The sequence below is a fragment of the Pagrus major genome, chromosome 3, assembly GCF_040436345.1.
Source record: "Pagrus major chromosome 3, Pma_NU_1.0".
NCBI classification, from domain to species: Eukaryota; Metazoa; Chordata; class Actinopteri; order Spariformes; family Sparidae; genus Pagrus; species Pagrus major.
The window spans coordinates 21,615,781-21,643,296 of record NC_133217.1 but is presented as its reverse complement, the minus strand read 5'-3'; the positions used below and the strand labels follow the sequence as shown (position 1 = coordinate 21,643,296).

Sequence of the window (27,516 nt, the reverse complement as noted above, 5' to 3'; positions counted from 1 at the left end):
AATTTTGTCATTTAATTGCAGCAAAACAGACATTCCTTCATCCTCCAATGAGATAATATCTTCTCCTTCTATAGTCTGAAGAATAAGCCTTCTCAATTTGCGAGGTGAGTCTTTGTCACGTTCCTCCACTGTAAGGTCAAGTACTGCACACACATCATTCAAATCCGGTGCTTTCAGTGTCAGTAACTTTTCTTCTATCTCTGCCATAGCACTTTCCCATTCTGGCGACATCTGTTGCATCTTCGACATGATAGAAAACGTTTACCTTCACTGTATGTGGCTTTAGATGTCTGTAGGCTTGGTTAGCAGCTAGCATTAGCTCTTACGATGTCCGTGTTGGTTGCTCGTCATTCGTCTTGCTTCGCGCTGAAGAAAAACCTCCAACCGGGCGGAAACACCAAGTTTATGTTGCACTCTCAAGCAGACATGACTCCGTCTCACGTTTGGCAACTTTATTTGTCCCGGTTCGTTTCACTTTTTTTAACGAGCATACACAGACGCAGGGAGGCACATGTAAAACAACAACTCTGCTGCGCGCTGGCTGATGACATCACGTCACCTCTGACCTCAGTCCGGAAAATATAAAATATAAACAAAATGAAAGCACAGTTTAAATAGCTTCTGGTTACTTTTTCAGTTCTTTAGCTCACTAGCTCACTGGCATCTCTATTATAAAAATGCAAAATATAAAAATGTAAATTAAATAATGCATGTTATACCTAGGTCTCAACAGAGAAGCTAACGTAACATTAGCGAACCAGAGCGCTCTGCTAGAGGGTCTGGACTCTTCTCTCTAAAGAATTGAAGGACTCTAAGCAAGATATGAGACAGGACCTTAGTGAATTTAAAAACGATTTCAAGAAAACTATGACAGTTAACTAAGTTCTTACTGAGTTTAAAGATGAAGTTTTACAAGAACTACAGAGTTAAAACGCAAGCATAGCGGAGGCACAAACCTGGATAGCAGACCTGGAATCAGCCTGCCTCGAGATGGAAGACATGCTGCTGACAGCGGTAAAACAGAACATGACTGTGCAAAACAAGATAGTTGATTTGGAGTCGTTCCAGGAGAAATAATCTCCGTATTTATGGAATACCGGAAGATAAAGAGGGGAGATCAGTCACTGAATTTGTGACTGAGCTGTTTAAAAAACAGCTCACACTAGCTGAGGATGTGGAACTCCAAATCCAGCAGGTGCACAGAGCATTGATCCAAAAAACAGCCGAGACCACAACTCCGAGATCAGTAATAGTTAACTTCCTACAGTTTCATGTTAAAGACCTGATCCTTAACAAAGCGTGACAGAAGAGGATTGAACTCGATGGCAAGTGACTTTACTATGACAATGACTATAGAACTGATATAGAAAAACGCAAGGCATATGGACCAGTTAAGCAGTAGTAAAGGAGAAAGGGATCTGGTACCAGACACCCTACATGAAGATGCGAATGCACTGGGACAAATGACTACGGAGCTATGAGAGTGCGGACGAGGCAACCCAAAACCTGAACAAACGTGGAATCAAGGTGATGGTGACAGCAAAGGTGAGCAGCCGTGGAGGAGCGGCTGAATGAGCTGATGCCATGGAAGCATACCAATACAACGTGCAGCACAGCTCAACGTGCAAGAGAGAGGCTCACAGAGTTTAGACGAAGCTCGCAGTGTTGAAGCTGGAGATATTGGAGAGATAAGTGTGGTCAAGAGAGACATTAACATAATAGACAAGACATGGTTGAAAAGAAGATTGCAACATGGCAGAGATTGAATATATGTCTCGTCTTCACAGAGACTCCTGGTGAGACAAAGGTTTTTTTTTGTTGAAATGTCTCAGGCAGTGGAGCTTAACCTGAAGCCTCTTGTTATTATTTGAATATATACATTTTAAAAACATGCCTTCTTAATAATTTTTGTTACAACAATGACAATAAGAAGTTTTATTTTGTTTGTTTTTCTTCTCCATTCTTTGTTTCTTGTGGTCTCTGCTAGTTGAAACATATGTACATTCTGTGCCCACACTATCAAAGCCTAATGACTTAACTGAATAACTAACAAACCAACAGAGGAAGTGGATGATGTATGCGCTGAATGTTGGACACACAGGAGGAATACCAGTTTGTGGGTATTTTCTCACTACGAGGGAGGGCCCCTACGATCAGGCACTGTACCCTCCTCCTACCAATTTAATTGGGTTACACCGCGCCTTTCCGAAAACCCCGCTATTCCGAAAATAGACTTCCATTCTTCGTAATGGCAGGGTTTCCCATTTTTTCTAAAGACCCCGCTATTCCGAAAAGGCTATTGGGGAAACCCCTCCATTCCGAAACCCCCCCACTCCGAACGGACACAATCAGAAAGGAAACAGAGGCTGCGCATTTATCCTTTTTTCCTTTTTGGGTTCAAACGGATCATGTGCGTAGGCTAATTAACCGCAAAACAAGCAGATAGCCTACTTCATGTTAATGACATATAACGCTCATTATGCTTCAGCTGAATCCGCTAAGCAAATGGCTATGTTCAATTGAAATTACCATGCTTACCATACCATTTATCATGCTAAATGTCCGAAATTGTATGAAATTGCTCCAATGCATTACACCGATCTTCGTGCATAATCACACAGCCTGATATGGGTTCTGAGCAAAGGAATGTCTGTTTTCTCCCCCAGTCTGTTGTCAGGAGCGGCGGCTGCAGCAGGCTCGTGCCTGGGTGAAGTGGGCTCAAGCCAGAGTTCAGCCGCGCTCGAGCCGAGCGGGGAGAGAAAAAAATGCATATTTCTTTTGCTCTGTGGGAGATCTCCCACTAATAATAGCACCCTCGGCTACAGTTTATTTCAGAATTGTGCGAGTGCGGCCGGGAGTGGGGATTTCAGCACCACGGACAGCGCGTGTAAAAAGATTTGACAAACGTTTAAATGTGTTTGCTGCAAGCGAAAATATACATAATAAATGATGATAGTGACATAGCCTATTAGCAATAAAAAACAATGAGTTGCGTGAGTGCGGCCGGTGAGCGGACGGCAGGAAGTAATTTGAACTTGAAAGTCGGAACAGCTGTGTTTTTGGGGGAGGGTCGGAACAGCGGTGTTTCGGAGTGGGGGTGTTTTGTAATGGAGGGGTTTCGCAATGGAGGGGTTTCGGAATGGAAGGCTGTCCCCATTTAATTGATGTTCCACAGTTCTTATGTTCTTTCTATGTTTGGGTTTGGATTGCAAAAATGACCACATAAATGAGGATGACTGAGAATCATATCAAGATATTGTCATTGAATGTGAACGATTTGAATAACCCAGTGCACCGTCAGATAACAATGACCAAATTAAGGAAAGACAAAGCAAAGATTATACATCTACAAGAAACATAACTATCTCAACAGGAAAATGAGAAACTTAAAAGGTTTGGCTGTGTAAATACATTTTTACAGTTCATTCGGCCATGGTTGTAGAAGAGGTGTAAACACACTCATTCCTTACTCTGTGAAATTTGAATGTACTAAAGAAATCAGTGATAAGGAGGGAAGATATATCATTGTGAAAGGATGACTGGAGAACGAAATAGTGACATTAGTTAATGTCTATGCCCCACCTTATAGTGAAAAACGATTCTTTAAAACTCTGCTTGATAACATTATTTTGGAAATTGGAGGGAATATTGATCTGTCAGGGTGATTTTAATATTGTGATGAATAGTAACCTAGACACAACAGATAATAAGAAAAATACCACCCATGTTACAAAAATGATCAAGACAACATTTAAAGAATTTGGTATGGTTGATATCTGGAGAGAATAACACCCCTCAAAGAGCGACTATAACCACTACTCCGCACCTAACAAAAGTTATGCTAGAATTGATTACGTTTTTATGAATAAAAAGGACTTATACGGAGTAAAGGAGTGTGAAATTGGAGAAGCAGATAAATCAGATCACTGTGTAGTTTATCTAAGAGTTAAGTTAAAATCGCGGGAGAAAAAAAACATTATGGAGATTAAATGTTGGGTTATTAAATGATAAATAATTTGTCGAAGAGATCAGAACAGACATTATAACATATCAAAATAAAATGACAATGGAGAGGTTAACCCCACTATTTTGTGGGATGCTCTTAAAGCAGTCGTAAGAGGAAAACTTTTAGTCACAACCGTATCTATCAAAAACACTAAAGAAGAAGCCTACAGCATAGAAAAGGAAAAGCTGCATGAAATTGAATAACAACATAAGAATTCACAAGACTCCACACTATGACCAAAAATGAAATAAATTAAGGATAGAATAGATAAATGATTAACCACAGAAACTTTATTTTATTGGCAAAAAGACAAAAAAACAAGCTGATAGGACTGTTCATAAGATAAGGGATACACTCAAAAATAAGATAGAATATGAACCCAAAGAGATAGAAGTATCTTCAGGAATTATTATCAAAACTTATACAGCCAACCTCCGTCTGCAGACATCGATCAAATGAGAGCCTTCCTAGAGACACTGGACCTACCAGCAATTGGGAATGACCTTCTCACCTCATCCATTACACAAATTGAAATAAAGAATAGAGATAGATAGACTAAAAACAAAAAATCTCCTGGCAGTGAGGGTCTACCATCTGAATGGTACAAAATATTCAGTGAAAAACTCTACCTCTACCTCTACTTGAATCTTCGTTTAATTACACACTTGAATACGGTGAACTCCCACCATCCTGGAAGGAAGCTGTAATATCAGTGATTCCTAAGGGAAAAGAACCTAGAGACTTGTCCAGGTTACAGACCCATATCAGTACTGAATGTAGATCACAAACTAGATATAAACACTTTATGAGTGATATCATAGATGAAGATCAGACAGGCTTTATTAGGGGATGCCAAACCCATGATAACATAAGAAGAACCATACATATTATTGAACATGTTAAACATAATAATATCAGTGCAGCCTTAATAAGCCTTGACGGCATTTGACAGTATAAACTGGTCATTCTGTATCAGATACTCGAGAAATTTGGACTAAATGACAAACCTATCAATGTATTAAAACACTTCACCAAAGACCAACTGCAAGGATAAAAATAAATGGGAGTTTGACTGAGAGCATTAAATAAGAGGGCTCCACTAGACAAGGTTGCTGTTCACTGTCCTTATTTGTAATTTTTATAGAGCCTCTGTTACAGGCAATCAGGCAGAATAAAGATCTTAAAGGGACAAAGGTTGGGAGTGAAGAACATATCATCAGGCTTTTTGCTGATTACGTGATCTGCTATTTAGAGGACCCAGATACATGTATTCGGTAATTCACCTGTAATCAATTAGAGATATTTGGTTTTTATTTGGGGTATAAACTGAATTTAGCCAAAACACAGATTTTAACGATGAATTACTACCCATCTACAACTATAAGACAAACGTATAACTTGAATTGGAAGTCAAATCAGTAACATACCTTTGGGTCACTCTAACAAGAGAAATTGATAATCTATATAAAGCTAACTATATAAAAGTGGACCAGGACATTAGAAATTATATTGAGAGATGGGCTGTCCTCCTGTTGGATCTCAGCTCACGAATAAAAATAACGATACAATAAAAATTAATCCACTTCCACAGCTTCTCTATTTATTTCAGGCACTCCAGTCGAGATACCTGAAAAACAATTCAGAACTTAATAAAGTTATTTCAAGATTTATATGGAATGGTAAGCGGCCAAGGGTCAAATCGTTCCTGTACTTTTGAAAGTGGTGTCTTTTCCTGAACATCAAGCTAGTTAACGTTAGCCTACGTATCTGAGAAGCAACCGATGACAGAAGAAGTTGACGACATAAAGAGGTTGCTTGACTTTCTGTCGGAGGAGGTGTCCGCTGTCAGGCTGCAGCAGAAATCCATCCTGGACCTGGGGGCGGAGGTGAAGGCTCTGAAGCTACAAAACACTGAAAAGGACAAGAGACTTGCCTTCCTAGAGAGCAGAGTGGCCGATCTAGAGCAGTGCACAAGGACGAATGATCTTATTGTCACCATAAATTATTTGTCAAAATAAAACCTTGGTCATATGCATGGGCAGTGACCACTGACCATGATGTGGAGCCCAGTGAGTTAGTTTCTGCCTCCATAGAGCAACAAGTGGCAGTCTTTCTGCAGTCCAAGGGCATCGAAGTTGAATGTAACACCATAGAAGCATGTCACCCTCTGCCCCAGAGAAACAATAACGACAAACCAGCCATAAAAATGAGGTTTGTTAACAGAAAACACAAAACTGAAGGAAACTGAGGGGAACAGACGTCTACATGAATGAACACCTAACCAAACGTAACACTGATATTGCCAGGAAAGCACGATTCATGAAGAAACAGAAGAAAATACAATCCACATAGACCACAAAATGCAAAATACTCATTAAACTAAACAGAACCCTGGAGGAGGCCGACATGCTGGTAATCAAGGAGCTGGACAAATTTCAATGAGGATCAAAGTGGACTGTAAGGTAATTAGAAACACAAGTGATTAAATACACAATATACAAACATGATACACTTGGAAGGAAATCATTCATCTACAACAGGAGATATATACATTTTACACAGAAGATTGCTGATTATGATAAGCTGGAACTGAAAACATTTGAATACACTGAGCACAATTCACAGGACATGGAATACAATATCGTCCCGGAAAATAACTTCTTCTTTAACATCAGCGACGACTGCTGGTATTGCACAGATGAACAGTTCAACAAGACCATCAAGACAGATAAGAAACTATCAATCATTCATTTTAACAGTAGAAGCCTGTATGCAAATTTCCACAACATTAAGGAATATTTACGTCAATTTGCACAACCATTTAACATAATTGCAATATCAGAAACTTGGATCAACCTTATGAAGGGTATGGACTTTGAATTAGATGGTTATGAAATGAATAACAGAAACAGGGAGAACAAGACTGGAGGAGGTGTGGCTGTGTATGTGGACAATAACTTTAATTTTGGGTCAGTCCGAGCTCTCAATGGTCAGGCTCGAACAACACTGTCCGGACGTGCTGGGTTCGGATTGAAAACATTAATAACCTCGGGTCAGGTCGGACCACGGGTTTCTTCTTTTTTTTTTTTTTTTGCCGCAGTCCTTATGCACAACTCCAATACTTCCTGAACTTAAGCCAGCTCCTTTATTTCCTGTCTTACATTATTGGACAAACCGATAATCCAGGTGTGTCTGACTTCAGTAGTCACAATGGTCAGACACACCACTTGGCGAATTCGCTCAACCAGGTATATTCGGGGATACAATGGTGATTGGCATGCCCCCCAGGCCCGCCCCCTTGCTGACAAAGACCGCCCACTAAAAAAAATCACTTGTGCGCAAGCAGCGGAAAGTTTTCCGAGCGAGGAGAGGAGAGTTTCGCGAGTGAGCAGTCTGCGCACGCGCGAGCAGGGGAAAGTATTGCGATCGGACTCTGCGCACGCTCGAGCTGTTTTTCTCCTGGTAGGCTACAATATTGCTCCAGGGGGCAGAGATGCAGGATACAAAATAGCTCGCGAGTGCTTTGAAAGCGCTCAGAAAAAAACATGCACGTGCGGATGTTGGATTTGCGCGTGCGCAGATATCCCATTTGCGTGCGCGCAAATGGGATCCGCACATAAACCGGTTTATACTGACATAAACCGGGATCCGGTTTATGTCAGTATTCTATCCCCATATAACTGACAGTCAATTTGGATTCAGATCCAACAGATCAACATCTTTAGCAGTCACTGAACTTATTGAAGAAATCACAAGCTCTTTAGAGAAAAAGAAATATGCAGCTGGGGTATTTATTGATCTCAAGAAAGCATTCAATACAATCAATAATGACTTACATACATATTGACATAATGATTAATTATGTCGTCATGTTTGAACATTGCTTGTGGAGTTCCCCAGGGGTCAGTGTTAGGGTGAATTCTCTTCATACTCTACATTAATGACATATGTCACAATGTTAACCTAGATAAAAATGGAATAATTAGAACCATAATTGGAGTTTACTATTCAAATTTTTTTTCGAATAATATCGACATTTTATCAGCATCTAATGGAGTGAAGAGGGAATATTTTGGAAGCAACAAACCCAACAACCAGAGGGTGAGCTGGTCCTTCTCTACCATCTATCGGGCCAGCCCTCACCATCAATGCAGCAGACACACGCAGGGCCCGCACCAGGGTCAACCCACGGAAAGCGGGAGGCCTGGATAACATCTCAGGACGTGTGCTCAGAACCTGCGCTGGTGAGCTAGCAGATATCCTTACTGACATCTTCAACATCTCCCTCAGTCAGGCCATCATCCCCAGATGCTTCAAAACATCCACTATAATACTGGTAGCAAAGAAATCAGTTGTATCCTGTCTGAATGACTACTGCCCCGTCACACTGACACCAATTGTGATGACGTGTTTTGAGCGGCTTGTCAAACCACACATCACAGCCAGCCTCCCTGCATCACATGATCCACCCCAGTTTGTTTATCATCCCAACCGCTCCACAAAGGATGCAATATCCACCACTTTACACTCAGTCATCACCCATCTGGACCAGAAAGACACCTATGCCAGAATCCTGTACATTGATTTCAGCTCAACATTTAATACCATCATCCCCCAGAGACTAATGGAGAAACTCCTCCTACTCGGCCTGAACACCGCCACATGTCTCTGGATCCGGGATTTTCTGATGGAGAGACCTTAGTCTGTCTGTGTCGGAAATAACACCTCCAACTCCATCACACTGAGCACTGGATCTCCTCAAGGCTGTGTACTCAGTCCATTGTTTACACTGCTAACACACAACTGTGTATCCAGACACGAGGGGAACCAGATCATCAAGTTTGCGGATGACACCACAATGGTGGGACTCGGTGGTGGAAATGAGGAATCAATATACAGAGAAGAAGTTAAACACCTAGAGGGTTGGTGCAGAGAAAATAATCTGGTGCTCAATGCGGACAAAACGAAGGAGATGATTATCGACTTCCGGAGGTCTCAGCCCGAGCACGCTCCTCTCAGCATCAGTGGCCGCACAGTGGAGAGAGTGGAGAACATCAAGTTCCTCAGAGTGCAGATCTCGCAGGACCTAAGCTTGAATAAGAACACCTCAGGGATCATGAAACGGGCCCAGCAGAGACTGTACTTCCTGAGGAAGCTGAAACAAGCCTCTCTCCCCATCAGCATCCTCGGGACCTTCTATAGTGGTGTGGTGGAGAGCGTTCTGACATATTGTATCTCGAAATGGTACTCCAGCTGCAGTATGTCAGACAAAAAAAGCCCTGCAGAGAATAGTTAGAGGAGCTGAGAGGGTCATCGGACTTTCCCTCCCTTCTGTCCAAAAACTCTTCCTAAGCCACTGCAGGAGCAGGGCACTGAACATCGTCACGGACCTCCCACCCTCTCCACACATTCTTTGAACTGCTCCCATCAGGAAATCAGTTCCTTCCACAAGCTGTTAGATTGTTGAACTGCTGATCTGGAGTATGCGCACTACTGCACTTCATGAGCCTTATTCATAGTTTTAGTTTTAAATTATTATAGTAATGTATTGTGTGTATTTGTTGTGTTTGTGATATGGGATCCCGTAGAAACGTAATCTCATTTTTGCTGCACTTCTTTTGTTGTTACAGCTAAATGACGATAAAGCTTTGATTGATTGATTGAATACAAAATTATAGCATAAAACGCCCCAAATTAAAAACAAATACCTGTCTGTAGTACAACCATGTTGGAGACTATGTGGGGCATCAAATGTAAATCATTCACGTGTTTTGGCTTTGTCCTGGAATTGTATAGTTTTGGGGAAATGTTCATATGGCTATTGTCAAAATTCTGGGCTATGATATACTTAAATCATGCTTAGCACTGTACTTTGGTTATCTTATAGGTGATATTGTCTTAACGATAAAAGATTGTGAACCCCTCACCACAGTGCCATCACTCAAAATAGCTCAAGTCAGACTAACTGAAACATAAAACGGGGGGAGATCAGAACTCAATCACAGGGTATCACAAATGGAGTATGGAGAAGTATGCACGGACATCTTGTGCTGCCCCTCTCATTACTCTCATTTATTATTGCGTCACGCTATCATATGAGTGCATGGTAGTGACCAACACGCAAGGGGGATTATATACGAAAACATCAAGATGTATGGTGGCCACCATATATGGCAGCGAAAGTTGATACTAGTACTGAGTGAGTGTGAAGTGTGTGCGCAATTTAACACCAGAAAAGTTTTTTCAGCCCCAACAGCGCACAATAAAACACAAGACGGTCCATTCATTCTGTACATCTTATGATGGAAAATGTTGATATGGGAGCTGATCAGCGAGTAAATAAGTAAAATAAGAGACATCTTGGTAGTGGTGTGTAGATTCAGTAGATGGATAGTAGTGGTACTAACGCAGCACCAAGGTCACAAAACAGTATCAAAGTTCCTGTGCAGAGGTCTCCCCAAAGTTTGGTCTACCAGATGCTATCTCTTCAGAAAACAGGAGACACTTTGTATCACGGGTGGTACAAGACACAATGCAGATGTTAGGTATCAAGCAGACATATGAGTGTGTGTGTGTATCACCCCCAGTCCCAAGGAGCAGTTGATCGGGCCAATGGCTACTTGAAAATAAAGCTAATCAAGATAATAGCAGATAGTGTGGGTAAGCTTACCTGGGGGGACGCCCTACCCATGGCACTAATCGCGATGAGATCACAAACTAACAGAACCACGCATCTAACCCTGCATGAAATGCTTATGGGTCAACCAATGCCGGTACCCTATTTCAGGGGTCTCTGTTAGGGGCTCTTGTATGAACAGTTGCAAAATGATATGGAAGACTATCTGTGACACCTAACTCAAATCCACAAGGTTATATTCCAACAGGTAAAGGCCACTGAGGATAGAGAAGTGGAAATCCCCGAGGACAGGCAGAGGATACGCCTAGGTGATCTGGTCAAGGTGTTCAAAAGAAAGTGGAACGAACCTAGATGAGAAGGCCTCCTTAAGGTTGTCTTAGCAACCTGAACACTGACAGTAAGGATCTTTGGTTTCATCTTAACCACTGCTGCACAGCATGATCCAGAAAGACCAATATACCCTGGCCAAGAACCAGGCAGAGGGCAGTTCCCTCTGGGCCAGGAAGGGGCATATGACACCACCCCACAGGAAACCAGGCAGTCCCAGGGGCAACAGGAGAGAAGGCGATTGCTGCGGCTGGCCACTAGGCACAGCCTCAGGGGAAGGATCAGCACCAAGACAATCAGGGAGAGCTGAGAGCTAGCAAGAGGGGTCAGACAATGATGAGGAAGAGTCAAAGGAATAATAATAATGATTCATAATAATAATAATAAATAATTATTATTATTATTATTATGTTACTAACCTTAATGCTACCTAGGGTAGGGGGAAGTCAGGAACACGGGATAGTAGACAAGAGAACCAAGAGCAGAACAAGAACAGCTGACTGAATGTTCACGAGCAATGGGGGTTATGGCTGCCAATCAAGGGTACCTGCCTCTAAGGGAAACAGTTACACTCACCAACATCAAATCAGCAATGAACAACCAAATACTAACCCTAGGTTTATACTAACCCTAAATTGCATGGCTTTTCCACAACCGCATGTTGCAGACACAAGGGGATGGTGACGGTAGGAATCACTTGTACAGGCAAATGGTGCACAGAGGTAAGCACCCAGAGAACCATAACCACTGAACTAGCTCAGAAGTGGATAATGTTGAATCCAAAACACCACAGAGAAAGGAGAAACATGCATGTGAAGGGCTATTGCAAGGTCGAGCTGATGATAAACACATGGAAGTCTAACATGTTTTATATATGGTTGGAATATTCAGCTAGACAGATAGGGAACGATTCTTGTATAGCATGTCATTGCATGCAGGTTAGGCCCCTCCCAGGTGTAGAAAGTGTGAGATCCAAGCTTATTGTTTTGCAGTGTGTTAAAAGGATGACAGCAGGATTGCAAAGCCACAGTAAATACAGACAAATCAGTCCCATGAGCCTTGAAGGTTCTGTTAATTCAGCTACTAAAGAAGAATACCAAGTGCCACCCACGGTTCATATCAGAATCAGAAACTGAAATACTTTATTATACCCGAGGGGAAATTGTTTATGTTATAGTTGCTCCCATTCAAAGTTCAGAATATGTAGAAATAATAATAATAATAATAATAATAATAATAATAATAATAATAATAATAATATAAACAAGAACAACAAAAACAAAACAAAAATACAAGAAATGTACACTCCACTAGAATAAATATACATATATACAGAGCAATAATGTTAAAGTTGAAAACTTTGTGTCTGACACACTTTGATGGCCACTGGCAGGAATGATTTCCTGTGGCACTCTGTGGTGCATCTTGGTGGGATTAGTCTAGTGCTGAATGTACTCCTGTGGTTGACCACCACATCATGGAGTGGATGGGAGCCATTGTCCAAGATGACGTGTAACTTGGACAGCATCCTCCTCTCTGACACCACGTCAGAGAGTCCAGCTCCACTCCCACAATGTCACTGGCCTTGCGGATCAGTCTGTTCAGTCTTTTTGCATCCGCTACCCTCAGCCTTCTGCCCCAGCACACAACAGCATAGAGTATACCACTGGCCAACACAGACTCATAAAACATCCTGAGCATATTCCGGCAGATGTTGAATGACCTCAATCATCTCAGAAAATAGAGACGACTCTGTCCCTTCCTCTAGAGGGCGTTAGTGTTCTTAACCCAGTCCAGTTTATTACCTGTGTGGACTCCCAGATACTTATAATCCTCCACAATGTCCACACTGACCCCCTGGATGGAAACAGGGGTCAACGGCACCTTGGTCATCCTCAGGATCACAACTAGTTCCTTGGTTTTTGTGACATTGAGCTGTCGATGGTTCTGCTTACACCATGTGACAAAGTTGTCCACAGAAGTCCTGTACTCATCCTCAGCACCTTCACTGATACATCCAACTATTGCTGAGTCATCTGAGAACTTCTGGAGATGACAGGTCTCTGTGCAGTAGTTGAAGTCTGTGGTGTAGAGGGTGAAGAGAAAGGGAGAGAGGACAGTCCCCTGTGGGGCCCCGGTGTTTCTGACCACTCTATCTGATACACAGTGTTTTAAGCGCACATAATGTGGTCTGCCAGTCAGACAGTCAATAATCCAGGTCACAAGGGGGGAATCCACCTACATCGCTGTCAGCTTCTCACCCAGTAGAGCCGGACGGATGGTGTTGAATGCACTGGAGAAGTCAAAAAACATGACAGTGCTCGCTGGTTTATCCAGGTGGGCATAGACACGGTTGAGCAGGTATATGATGACATCCTCAACTCCAAGTTTGGGCTGATAGGCGAACTGTAGGGGGTCCAAGAGTGATTTGCCCAAGGACCGGAGCTGCTCCAAGACGAGTCTCTCCAGGGTCTTCATGATGTGGGAGGTTAGTGCCACAGGTCTGTAATCCTTGAAGCCACAGGGACGTGTCGTCTTTGGCACAGGGAAAAGGCAGGACGTCTTCCACATCACAGGGACCCTCTGTAGACTCAAGCTCATGCTGAAGACATGGTGAAATACTCCACATAGCTGGGGGGCACAGACTTTAAGCACCTTGGGGCTGACACCATCAGGACCCACAGCCTTGCCCGAGTGGAGACTCATCAGCTGTCTCCTAACATGATCAGCTGTGATGCTCACTGTAGAGGTGACAGGTTGGGGAGGGGGAGGTGTAGAGTCAGATGGTTGTAGTGTGTAGTGAGTTTGGAGACCAGGGGAGGAGGAGTGGGGAGGGATCTCACAGGAGGATGAAAGATTGATGATTATGATTACAGATGCTTATGTACCCTATGAAGCATTTTAAATGTGCGAACTGAGTCACACTGACCTGTGCTTTAAGATTGCAGAGCTACTGCTGAAGAACGAGGACATTGATTTTCCGGTGCATGAGGTGGGAATCAACCACATTCGAAGAGAATTGGCCCTTATGCTAATGGACAATCTGGTAAGCTTCAATCTATTTATCAACCAGCTGAAATCTGCATACACTTGAACCAGTGTGAAATTGAAATATCTGTTAATAGACAACATGGCAGATTTGTGCCGCTTTTGCGGGAGAAGGGACATGGGAGACAGGGACCCTTTAGAGACACCTGTGGATAACTGGGTAGGAAGACTTCTAAGTCCTTTACATGAAGTGTGGATGTTCTTTTTCCAAAAATCTCATTTACGTATCTTCTTTCAGATTGAATGTGCAGCATGTCGGTCACGGTTCCACTGGGTGTTTGTGGGGAAACCCTGCTTGGGGAAACCCCGCGACCTGACCCCAGAAGAGCTGAAAACAATGGATGGTGTTGGAGCTATTTGTTGTTAGTTTTGGTTGTTATTTTTGCTAATAACAAGTATTTTTTGTTTGTTTATAACCAGAGCAAGAGAGGCATGCAGATTTCCTTTGTTCTTTGTTTGCTTGCTTGTTTTTGGAAAATTAATCACAAAAAAACAAAGGAACGTTGAATGGACATTGAATTTCTTTTGCCTGCGTACATTACAAGCCCATGGTGCAACAGTGGCTCTTTGTTTTTTTTTTCACCATGAAGTTTGATTTAGATTATCCAACAAATGGCCACTACAGACTGATTGTCATACCCTTGGGCCCCCATGGATCATTGCCCTCTTGTTTTACTCTCTCCATATATCTGTTTTTTTGTTACTCACAATCTTTGTATATTCTGATAAATTTTGCAAATCTTTTATTCAATATATTTGATTTTGCCCTGTGCTGAATAAACAGTTTGACGCCTATGTATTCTTGCAAGGGTTGTCAGTGGACCACAGTTTTTTTGTTTTGTTTTTTTTTTGAGTATTTTATTTTTGAATTTTTCCAAGAACAAGGACGAGGTTATGGTTACAAACTGACAGGACAAAACAAAACCAAATCAGGAAAAAAAGTCGATATCCACAAGGTGGAAACGTAAAATTAAAATAAACTCACAATAACCGGACAATGGACAATGGGGAAAAAAAACACAAAGAGAGACAAAAGGTAGCATAACTGCTCATAGATCATGCCAAGCCTAGCTTAAATACAGGGAGATTAGTCAACCTGGTGTGCTGGTATATTTTCCATATAAATTAAGAATGGTTGCCATATTTTATAAAAAGTCTTACTTCTTTTCTGCATCCAATAGGTGATTTTCTCTAGGGGTACACAGCTATTGATTTCACAAAGCCACATTTTAATTGGAAGAGGGGCATCTGATTTCCACTTTATCGCAATACATTTCTTAGCAATTGTCAAAAGAATTTCTGTGAGTTTCTTTGCATAATTTGTCTCAAGGTTAGAGTTAGTAAAGTTCCCTAGTAGACAAATTTCAGGGTCCAGTGGAAACGTAACCCCGTGGATGTTTGATAAAGTTTCACATACCCCCTGCCAAAACCCCTGCAGTTTAGAACACTGCCAGGTAGAATGAAGGAATGTTCCTTCCTCCGTGCCACATCTAAAACAGAGAGGTGATATATTGGAGTTGTATTTGTGTGATTTATGTGGGGTAATATACAGCTGATGCAGGAAGTTTAATTGTATCAACCTGTACCTAGCATTTAAAGTAGAGGTGACACCATCTCTGCACAAGTTCCTCCATAACTGCTCCTCGATAGTTATTCCCAGGTCCTTCTCCCATTTAACCCTTGACCTGTCCCTATCTGGTATCGATAAAGTCGACAAAAGAGCTGTATACACCCTTGAGATAGTTCTAAATAATGGTTGGCCAGCATGACACAGATGCTCAACTGGAAACATGGGGGGTAAATCCCAATTTCCTTTTTGATTGGCTCTAATAAAATCACGTAACTGGAGATGACTAAGGAAATCTTTATTTGTCAATCTGTACTTTTCTTTAAACTGTTCTAGAGACATAAAAACTCCATCTTTATAGCAGTGTTCTAGGTGGCAAATGCCTTTCTCCTGCCAAAATCTAAAGTTGCCACTCTGAAGGATCATTGGTAGCAATCCATTTCCCCATAATGGGGTTTTAGGAGAAAGAAATCCTTCTATCTTAAAAAGTTCACGGAGTTTATACCAAACTTGGATTGAATGGATGATTAAAGGATTATCAGTTGCAGTTTTGATTGTTTTTTTATCCCATTTGTAAAATAAATTTGTTGGTATCTCCTCTTTCATCTCTATCCTTTTAATATTGAGCCATGAAGGAGAAGGACCCGTGTCAAACATCTGTGCCAGGAATCTGGATTGAGCAGCATAATAATAAAACTGAAAATTGGGGAGTTTCAGACCTCCATCCTCATAATCCAGTGTTAATTTATCCATGCTGAGTCTTGGAGTCTTACCATGCCAAATAAACTGTCTGATTATTTTTTTAAGGGAGGAAAAGAATGCTATTGGGACATGAATTGGAAGTGACTGAAACATATACAGGAACCTAGGCAGGATATTCATCTTTATGACATTGAGTCTACCAACTATGTAAGAGGCAAATGCATCCATTTTTTCAAATCTCCTCCCACCTTTTGGAGCAGACTAACTAAATTGAGCTTGTAAAGATTTTTAAGGTTACTGTCAACAAACACACCCAGATATTTAAAACCCATAGGAGACCATTTAAAAGGAAATGTATGCTTAACTCTACTGAAATCAAATACAGACAACGGCAAAATCTCACTTTTGTCAAGGTTAACCTTGTACCCAGAAAATGAACTGTATGTACCCAGTAGTTCCTGGAGGTGAGAAAGAGAGTGTTCAGGGTTAGTCAAAAATAAAATAACGTCATCAGCAAAAAGTGAAATCTTGTGTGTATCAGTGCCGATCTCAAAGCCACATATATTAGGATTACTTCTAATGGCCTCTGCCAGGGGCTCAAAAGCAAGCGCAAAGAGGGCGGGGCTAGCCGGATCTCCCTGTCTGTTGCCTCTATATAGCCGGAATGAGCCAGAAGTGATCCCGTTTGAAATAACCCTAGCCTGAGGGGATCTGTAAAGAGATTTTATCAAATCAATAAACCCAGCACCGAAACCAAATTTCTTCAAAACACCAAATAGATATGACCATTCGACCATATCAAAAGCCTTTTCGGCATCCAGCGAGACAGCGATACTTGGTATCTTATTCTTGTTAGCAAGATGTATTATGTTAAATAAGCGCCTTAAATTATTAGTGGACAGTCTATTTATAATAAACCCTGTTTGATCTGGGTTGACAAGCCTGGGAAGACACATTTCTAATCTTTTGACTATCATTTTAGTAACTAATTTATAATCTGTATTGAGGAGTGAGATTGGTCTATAAGAGGAACATTTTTGAGGATCTTTCCCTTTTTTGTGAATAACTGTAATAACGGCTTGAGAGAAGGAGTCCGGAAAGCACCCGTCCCTCCTGCTCCGCTCGAGCACCTCCATCAGCAGTGGTATAAGAAGATCTTGAAATTCTTTATAAAATTCAGATGGAAAGCCATCATCCCCAGGTGATTTATTTGCAGGAAGTGATTTAATAGAGTCCAACAATTCAGCAGTAGAAAAGGGCTTCTCCATACTCTCCCTGTCTTCCTCTGATAAACATGGCAAGTCAATGGAGGATAAAAAGGACTCCATTTTAGATAAATCTCCATGAGCTTGTGATGTATAAAAGTCCATGTAATACTTTTTAAAGGCCTCATTAATTTCCGTGGGATTATAAGTTATAACTTTAGACGGTGTTTCTATAGCATTAATTGTTCGTTTACTTTCCTCAGTTTTAAGCTGCCATGCTAGCACTTTATGCGCTTTTTGTCCAAGTTCATAGAATTTTTGCTTTGATCTAGTTATTGCCCTCTCTGCTTGATACGTATTTATGGTGTTGTATTTCAATTTCAGATTCACCAATTCTCTGTACAGATCCTTAGTTGGGGCATTTTGGTATGTTTTCTCAAGTGCATAAAGTTGTTGTTCCAGAGTGTTAAGCTCAGCGCTGTGTTTCTTCTTCAACCCTTTTGTATAGGATATAATTTGGCCCCTCAGAAAGGCTTTTAATGTGTCCCAATAAATGAAAATATTAGGAGCAGATGGTCTATTTGTTAAAGAGAAAAAATCAATCTGTTCTCTTATGAAAGTACAGAATTCAGGTTGTTTTAAAAGTGTAGGGTTGAGCCTCCATCTGTACCTTCCAGTTACCTTGTCAGGAATGGATACAGACAGCACCAAAGGAGAGTGATCACTAAGCAGTCTGGGTAGGTATTCAATGTCTAACACTCTATGAAATATTTGACCCGAAATCAGAAAATTATCTATACGGGTATGACAGTTGTGAGGGTGTGAATAAAATGAATAGTCTCTATCCTGTGGATGCATCTGCCTCCAGACATCAATTAAATTTAAGTCTCTCATAAAAGAAATTGTAGTTTTAGCTGATTTGGTGAGAGGACAGGGTCTATCAGAAGATCTATCTAGCACAGTATCTAAACAGAAGTTTAAATCTCCTCCTACCAAATGAAAACCAGGCGCTTGGGAGACCTGAAGAAAGATCTCCTGCATAAATGGATGATCGTCAAAATTCGGTGCGTAAATATTCATAAAGGTCCATGATTCTGAATACATCTGCCCTTGTACCATGATATATCTACCTGAAGGGTCCGATATGGTTTTAGTAGCAACAAAGGGGACGTTTTTATGCAGCAAAATTGTTGTTCCTCTCGACTTTGAACTAAATGATGAAAAGAAGACTTGACCTACCCAATCTCTTTTCAGCTTTTTATTCTCGCTGTCTGTTAGGTGCGTTTCTTGTAGGTAAACAATGTCAGGTTTTAATTTTTTAAGGTAGGTATAAATTTTTTTCCTTTTGATAGGGCTATTCAATCCTTTGACATTAAATGTTACAAATTTCAATGGGCTTAACATGAGTTTAGGTGATAATAAATAGTAGCCAAACTATTATCCCTTTTATCTAAATAACCAAGAAATGATACTATAGAGAAAGAATGTTCTACGTATAGGTCTCTCTGATAAGTAAAACATAAAGATACATTTGACAAGACAAAAAGATTAACAAACAAAAAAACAACATATAACATATACACCACTCTTCTCGATTGCCAGTCTACCATCCTGACAACCAAACATGAACCAGTGTGAAGAATCTAAGGTGCTCGCCTATCCTTCCTAAACTCAGACTCATGAACCGAACCTGCAAACTCTCATAACATTTAGAGTATAGAAAAAAAACAAAACGCTATTATATCCCCCCATAGAGATACAATCCCTGGCGACCCAGATAGATGGATGATTGTAGATAAAAAAACAAACAAAAAAAAACAAAAGGAACTGTAATTAATAACACGCTCAGTTTTTAGCTTAACAATTGCCTTTTATACTTATAGTTGTACTCACCGGCACCCTGGTACAAATTCAAAATAAAATGAAATCATAGATGGTTAAAGAACCAGTCCAGTTCACTGTAATGCCAGGTGGGTAGAGACTAATGTCGATCCAATTCACTTGTCTCCGGGGCAATGGTCCTGAGCAGGCGACATTAACAGTCACATCAGTCACTTATACAATCAGTTCCTCTCCAGTACATACCATCAAGAATGGGCCGGTGTAACGATCTCGTAAGCAATATGGACGGGTATTCTTCATTTATCAGGACTTGGTGTTGGTGCTCCGCGTTTATCAGCTCTGGAAGAAGGCTGCCCGTCTTGCGTCAGGTTATTGACAAATGTAAAGGCATCTCCTGCAGTATCGAAAAAGCGGGTTCCTCCGGCGTCTGGCTGGACCTTCAGGCGTGCAGGATAGATGAGGTAGCAGGCGATGTTTCTCGTTTTAATGGCTTGTAGCGCGGGGACGAGCTGCTTGCGGCGTTTAGCCAACTCCGGGCTCATGTCAGGGAAGAAGCTGATTTTCATGTTGTTGTAGTAGATATTCCCCTTCTTCTTGGCTAGAGCCAGTATTTTTTCTCGATCTTGAAACCGAAGTAGACGGATCAAAACATGTCTGGGACTGAGACGGGGAGGCTCACCTGGTCTGGGCTCCGCAGCCATGGTCCTGTGTGCTTGTTCAATTTCAACCTCCAGCCGCGGCACTGCTGCGTCTGAGCCGTCGGCCCCCAAAACCTCCGGTATCCAGTCTGTGAAGAATTTCACAGGGTCCGTACCCTCGGTGCCTTCTTTTAGTCACTCAATACGAACATTATTCCTTCTGCTGTGATTTTCGAGCTGGTCAATTTTTCTTTTGAGGAAGTCGTTGTCGCTTTTCAGCTGCTTCGTTAGCTGCTGAATCCCGCTTACTGCGTCCTCAGTGTCACTGATACGATTCTCGGCCTCCGTCACCCTCGTTAGCACGTTATCCAAAGTAGCCTTCACTCCATTGATGGAAGTTTGGAGCCGTGCTGAATTCAAGTCAATTTTCTCCGAGAGAGACTTATTTAACTCACGAATTTCCCTGAGCACAACGGGAAGCACCCCCATGGATTGAGAGTCTTCAGATTCGCACAATGTTGAATTCGCAATGTCCGTGGCCATGCCTGACTCATTTCGGCTAGTGTTAGCTTTCACCACAACTCCTTTTTTGGTAGCAACAATTTTGACGTCTTCCTTTCGGTCTTTGTTTCGAAGTCTAGCCTTCATCCCACATCAGCAGTCTGTTACGTTATATTTACCCACTCCAAGTTTTTAATTTAGCGTTGTTTTTTATGTTGATTTGAAAGATAAGTTAGAGAGCTCAGTTCGGGCACGTCTGCTCAGCTACGAAGCATCCCAGAATCCCCTGGACCACAGTTTTTTGTCTTATTTTGGGGCTGATGGGCATTCTTTCAACGTTACTATTTCCAGATGATTGCATCAAGAATTTGTGACAACACAATGTGTTTTGAATTAAGTGTTTTCAAACAGCTGCTTATTTATTTATTTATTTTTAACAAATGTCTTTATTGAGTTTTTCACTTATTACAGTGATGACAACAACAGAAACAAACACACAGACAGGGAAAAAGTAAGGTGCAGGGTAGCAGCAAGGCATCTTCCAATCAAGTTCTATGACAGAGCACTACAATGAGTTCCTCTTTGAGGTATATCAACATGTATCCAAAAGCAAATAAGCATACAATAAAATAAAATAAAAGTAAATGTCAAATGAAATACTACAATTATGGCAAGAAGACTTCAATGACTTTCTCCCCTTCCAGAAATGTTATAAAACGTCTCCAAATCCTATCAAACGTAGAATATTTACCCTTAATTGCAAAAGTACATTTTTCAAGGGCAAGAGAATTTGACAGTCCAGCAAGCCACACTTGTAAACTTGGTTTGGTAACCGATCTCCAATGGTGTGTTTTGCTTGTAGAAAGCAATAAATAGTCATTATTTTATCATCCTTGCTTAGTTTGCCGTTTTCAGGAAAACTTCCAAGGATACATAGCTTAGGACAGTGGTTCCCAAACTTTTTCTGCTGGGCCCCCCTTTGGCACATAAGAAATGTTTGCGCCCCCCCCCCCAAAAAAAAAAAGGACATACACACATTTTGTTCTCAGAGTCCATTGCAGTTTATTTCACACATTGTAATTAATACAAACCTCAACCTCTTTTTTTTGTTGAAAAAATAAAAGTGAACTGCCATAAACTGCAGTTTGTAATAGGTGTCAAACCTCAACCTTTTTTTTTTTGTTGAAAAAATAAAAGTGAACTGCCATAAACTGCAGATTGTAATAAGTGTAACAGTTTTCAAGCACCTTAACTGTGTAATTATGTTCAGTGTAACAGGTTTCTTTTTTATATATTTAACATTTAATGCATTTTTGAAAAAATTGCCTCTCTGCAAAAATGGGTTTTAAAACATGACCAACTCCCTGAGAGGAAAACAAGAACAAAAACCCAAAGGTTTGTTGTGCAAAAATGGCACCTTTAATCCTCACATCTTTTCAGTGACTGATGTGGGCCTGCTTCATGCTGCAGATCTTGTCAAATCTGGGTTGCAATTTTGAGATTGCCACTCTGAGTTCATTCTCAATGTCCAGCTTTGATCTGTACTTGGTTTTGATGGAGGCCACAGCAGAAAACCCTATCTCGCATAGGTAGGATGTGGCAAAAGGAAGGAGTATGGCCAGGGCTCTCTTGCCAAGAAGTGGGTACTCTTTCTCCACTCCAATCCAAAATGCAGCCAGTGTTTTTGACTGAAACTGCAGCCTCATTGTTGAGTCAGAGGTGACATCAATGAACTGTTCCTCCTCTGATGTGCTTAAGTCAGCAGGTGGTGATGCACTGAAGGGATCACGGATCCAATCATATTTTTTTGGATCCTGCATCAGGAAATATCTCTGGAAATGTTTCTGAAGGGCAGAGATGTGTGCTTCCATGCATGGGATCACTGTGTTCTGCAGCTTGTTGTCTTCAATGAATGATTTCAGGTTCTCAAATGAGTCCACACGTCCAACTTTCACTCGCTGCAGCCACATCTCAAGTTTTCTGGTGAATGATGTGATTTTATCTGCCAGATGTGGGAGGTGTGTATTTGTGCCCTGCAACTGTAAATTCACTTCGTTGAGTTTCAGAAAAATGTCACTGAGGTATGCAAGTTTCATGAGGAACTTGTTACAGTGAAAGTTGTGGGCAAGATCGCTGCCCTCTTCCTCCAAAAAGATGCGGATTTCATCTCGCAGTTCAAAGACCCTGGACAGCACTTTCCCACGTGACAGCCATCGGGACTCGCTATGGAACAGAACAGCTGTGTGGTCGGAGCCCATTTCCTCACACAGTGCCGAAAAAATCCGGGCTTTGACAGGTCTTGTTTTTATGTAGTTCACTGTGGCAATGACGTGGGTCATTACATCATTCAGCTCGGGACTCAGCTGTTTAGACGCAAGTGCTTCGCGGTGTATCATGCAGTGCGTCCACTGCGCATTGGGGGAGACGCGCTTGATGAGCGCTTGCAGCCCTCCCTGTTTCCCAGCCATAGCCTGCGCCCCGTCTGTGCAGATCCCCACACAGTCCTCCCATTTCAGATTGGCCTCTTTCAAGTAAGTGTCAATGATTTTAAAGAGTTCTTCTGCTGTGGCTCTGCCAGGAATTTGTTTGCAGAAAAGCAATTCCTCCCTCATGTCATCTCCATCTATGAATCTGACATAAGTTATCAATAAACAGTCTTTGTTACTGTCAGTGGCTTCATCCATCTGCAGGGAAAAGCGGCCGTCTCGCACCTTATCATTAAGCTGCTCCTCGATGTCCTTTGACATGTCATAAATGCGCCTGCCGATGGTGTTGTTGGACAGAGGAATAGCCCTTAGTTTGCTGGCTGTAGAGTCATCAAACATAATTGAAACCATGTCCATAGCACAGGGAAGTATTAATTCCTCCGCTATTGTGTGCGGCTTTTTACACTGCGCCACTCGGTAGGCAACTTTATATGAGGCGAGTTGAGCATTTGCCGGCACGGATGCAGCTTTAGTAAAGAGAGACTGTTGAGCACGGCAGTTTACTTGTTTTTGTCGGAAAAAGTCAACTGGCTTGTCTTTGTGCTCTGGATGATTTGTCTCCAAGTGGCGTCTTAGCTTGTTCGGCTTCAAGCTGTCACAAGCTAGCACTTTAAGACAGACAACACACTGCGGTCTCTCCTCATTACCCACCGTTGTACAGGTGAAGCCAAAGGCAAGATATGTGTCGTCATATTTTCTTGTCTTTGCCTTGGAAGGAAATTGCTTTGGAAGCACATCTGGTGATGCTTCATCCTCTGCTTTGCGTTTACGTGGGAGCTGCGTCAAAAATTTGTCCATGTTATGCTAGCAGTGTTATTTAGTCTACTGTATTTATATTTTCATTCATTCGTTTTTCCCGCGCCCCGTGCCCCGTTTTTTCCCGCGCCCCGCGCCCCCCCTGCAATTGCTCTGCGCCCCCCCTAGGGGGCGCGCCCCCCACTTTGGGAACCACTGGCTTAGGACATAGTGGTAATTTCACACCTGTGACATATGAAAGGGAATTCAGAACTTCCAACCAGAAAGTCTGGATACTTTGGCAGTCCCATAGGCAGTGAAGTAAAGTACCTTTTATTCCACATTTCACACATACATCTGGGGTATTGGGATCAAACTTATTTAACAAGGCTGGCGTAATATAAGTTCTCATTAACCACTTGAATTGAATTAATTTAAAATGGGTATTTATAGATTGCGTCTGGGCTTTTAGACAGATCTTCTGCCATACTTCCGAGATTTAATTTTTCATAAAAGTGAGAAAATCAGCCCCCTCGTGCAGTTGTGTTTTACTGTTTTTTCTTCCGCAGAGGTGAGAGAAGGTAAGGATAAGGACTTTTGTGTCTTAAATATGAAACTTTTGATCTGAAGATATTTAAAGAAATGCTTAGACTGAATGTCATATCTGTCGCAAATCGTCGAAAGACAAAAATCGAAAAGGTCTGCAACATTACATATGCCTTTATCAGCCCAGATTTTAAAGCCAATATCGCTCTTATCCGGTGTGAAGTGACTATTACCCCAGATCGGAGAGAACTGGGATAGTGTTGGTGTTTCAGCTCTGTTTATGTACCTCATACCATACCTGTATTGTGTTTTTAACAAAGGAATTGAGTGCGTTTCTTAAGGTCTTTTAGTTTAGCTGAGTACAAGTATGAGTTGAGAAGTAGAGGAGATGTGTTACATCTTTCAATGCTTACCCAGGACAATGGTGTTCCTAGCGAGAACCAATAGGAGGCAGTAGAGAGTTGAGCTGCCCAATAATACCATTGGAGGTTTGGAAGTCTAAGGCCACCTCTTTCATAGGGGAGATAAAGCAAAGATAAGTGAAGCCTAGCCCTTCTGTTATTCCAGATAAATTTACAAAATATGCCTTTCATTCTAGCAAAAAATTGAGTAGGAGGACTTAGAGGAATCGATTGGAAAAGGTAGAGGAATTTTGGAAGAACATTCATCTTAAGAATATTTATACAGCGTATCATGGAAATTGGTAACATTGACCATCTATTAATTGATTCTGTCACTGTTACACTTACTGGATCATAATTTGCAGATACTAGATCATCAATTTTAGGGGTGATTTTTATGCCTAGGTATGTAAAGCTATCTGAGACCACTTTAAACGGTGTTTGAATAGATGGATTTAATCTGTCTGGATGTTCAAGGAAAAGGATAGCAGATTTGGATTTGTTAATTTTATAACCCGATAGATTACCGAACGTCTTAATAGTGTCGAGCAGGATGTGTAATGACTGTTCCAGATGGGATAGAAAAACAATAATATCATCCGCAAACAGTCCAATTTTATTCTCCATGTTATTTATATTTATTATTCGAAATTTCGTTCTGTGTTCATTTGTTGCTCACAGAATGACAATAAAATCTGTCTAAGTCTAAGTCTTATACCAATAATATTTGGATTGCTCCTAATGGCAATTGCCAATGGCTCTATTGCAAGCACAAACAAGAGTGGGGAAAGGGGGCAGCCTTGGCACGTGTCCCTGGCCAGGTTAAATCCTTTGGATATTACATTATTCGTTAGGACCGAAGCTACCGAGTTGTTATATAATATTTTAATCCAAGTGGAAAAATAATTGCCAAAACCAAAACGAGAAAGCACTTCGTGGAGATAGCGATGTTCAACCCGATCGAAAACTTTTTCTGCATCCAGAGACAGTAATGCTGTATCTGGATGCTCTGACCTGGCATGAATAATATTTAGGACCCGTCGGACACAATGAAAAGTTTGGTGCCCCTTTACAAACCCATTTTGATCAGGATCAGTGAGAAGAGGTATTTCTCCAGCCTGCGTGCCAACACTTTCGCTAATATCTTAGCATCAGAATTAATTAGTGAGATTGGACGATATGAATCACATTTTGTTGGTGGTTTCTCCGGTTTTAATAATAAGATTATGAGTGCATTACGCAAGGATGGGGGAAGTTCACCATTTTGAAAGCTATCCACCAACATATCGAATAGGGGAGATATTAATTTAACTTTAAAAATTGTATACACATCTATTGGAAGTCAGGACCAGGGGGCCTTTCCCTCTTTCATTATGTCAATAGCTTCAGAAAGTTCTTTTTGTTGTAATTGGGGAGTCTAGCTCAGCTTTGGCTTCTTCACTAAGTGAAGGAATCTTGATATGATGGTGATTTTATCACCATTTGTATTTGTGATCTCATTAATTGTTCTTTCATTTTGCACTTTTTTTATGCGCCATGCTAGAAGTTTTCCTGCCTTTTCTCTCTGATCGTAATAAGTCTGCTTCTGTCTGATAAAACCTGCTGAGGCTTTATTAGTGGATAGCGTATTATATTTTGCTTTTGAAATCGGAAGTTTTCTCTGAGCCTCACTGCTATTATTTGTATTTACTGTAGTCCTGTAGTCCTAGTCCTGTAGTATTGAGACGGAAGTAGTCGTCAATATTCGAGCCGACATATTCCAGAAACTTAGGGTTTTGTAACCAAAGTGGCTGTAGACGCCAAATAGTCTGTCCTCTGAGATCAGCGGCAGCAGAGTACTTGAGCAAAATTAAAACATGGTCAGATATTAGGATGCTCTTATACATACATTCTTTAACTTTAGAAACAATTGTACTGGAAATTAGAAAATAGTCTATACGACTGTATTTATTATAGCTAGTAAAGTGACATGAGTATTCTTTCTTCATTGGGTTATCAACTCTCCAAATATCTGTTAAGTTTAGTTGGAGCATAAACTGACATAATCTTCCTGCTTTTTGGGTGAGAAATATCTAAGCCTGAAGATCGGTCAAGTTTCAGATCTAGGGCGCAGTTGAAATCACCACCTATTATTATGTCCCCGTGCAGTGAAGAAATTGATAAGAACAGATTATTATAAAAGTTTGGGTTGCCATTATTGGGTCCATACAGATTAACCAGAATTAAATCTTGTTGCAGTAATGAAACTTGTATAATGATGAATCTGCCTTTAGAATCTAACACGTTTTTTTGTATGCGTAGTGGAATGGATTTATGCACAAGCATGGCAACACCCCTGGCGTGTGATGAAAAAGAACATGTTATTATTTGGCCTGGCCATCTTTTCCTTAATCAAGCAGTCTCCCCAGAGAGTAAATGTGTTTCTTGTAAAAAGATGATTTTTGAGTGGTACTGTTTTAGTCTGGTCATTACTTGTTTTAGTTTGACAAATTTCCTAAGGCCTCTTACATTCCATGAGACAAGCTCCAGGTCGAAACTCCTACTCATTTACTTAGTAACCTCATTTCTTGAGTAGAGCCCTGTTGATACCATTTAGCCTTATCTACAAAAGCAAGCACCTTACAACTTGAAAAACTGAACAACCTTAAGAACATTGATAAACAAATCCCCATACTACCCACCTGTGACCAATTTACACAGTTATACCTCCCTCCCAGAAAGAAAGACTTAGTTATAGTCACTGATCCTTTAGAAGGAGCAGAGAAAACAACCTACTGTTAATACAGACCTATGCTCCGACCCTGGAAGCAACATAGTGGTCACCTTATATCTTAGCTAAATGAACTATGCATGTAGTGTAAACAATATTTTTTAT

At 41.2% G+C, this 27,516-nt stretch overlaps 1 protein-coding gene across 1 annotated transcript; it reads right to left on the bottom strand.

Annotated features, from left to right (window-relative positions):
* Positions 1-21,909: 21,909 nt before the first annotated feature.
* On the bottom strand, positions 21,910-23,310 carry LOC140993504 (zinc finger BED domain-containing protein 5-like). The gene has a single exon (XM_073462961.1). It carries the CDS (start codon positions 23,308-23,310, stop codon positions 21,910-21,912), a length of 1,401 nt encoding a protein of 466 aa, XP_073319062.1.
* Between the last annotated feature and the right edge of the window lie 4,206 nt (positions 23,311-27,516).

Excerpts from the sequence above, each read along its gene's own strand:
- LOC140993504 (XM_073462961.1), bottom strand. The coding sequence starts at position 23,310 with ATGGTTTCAATTATGTTTGATGACTCTACAGCCAGCAAACTAAGGGCT.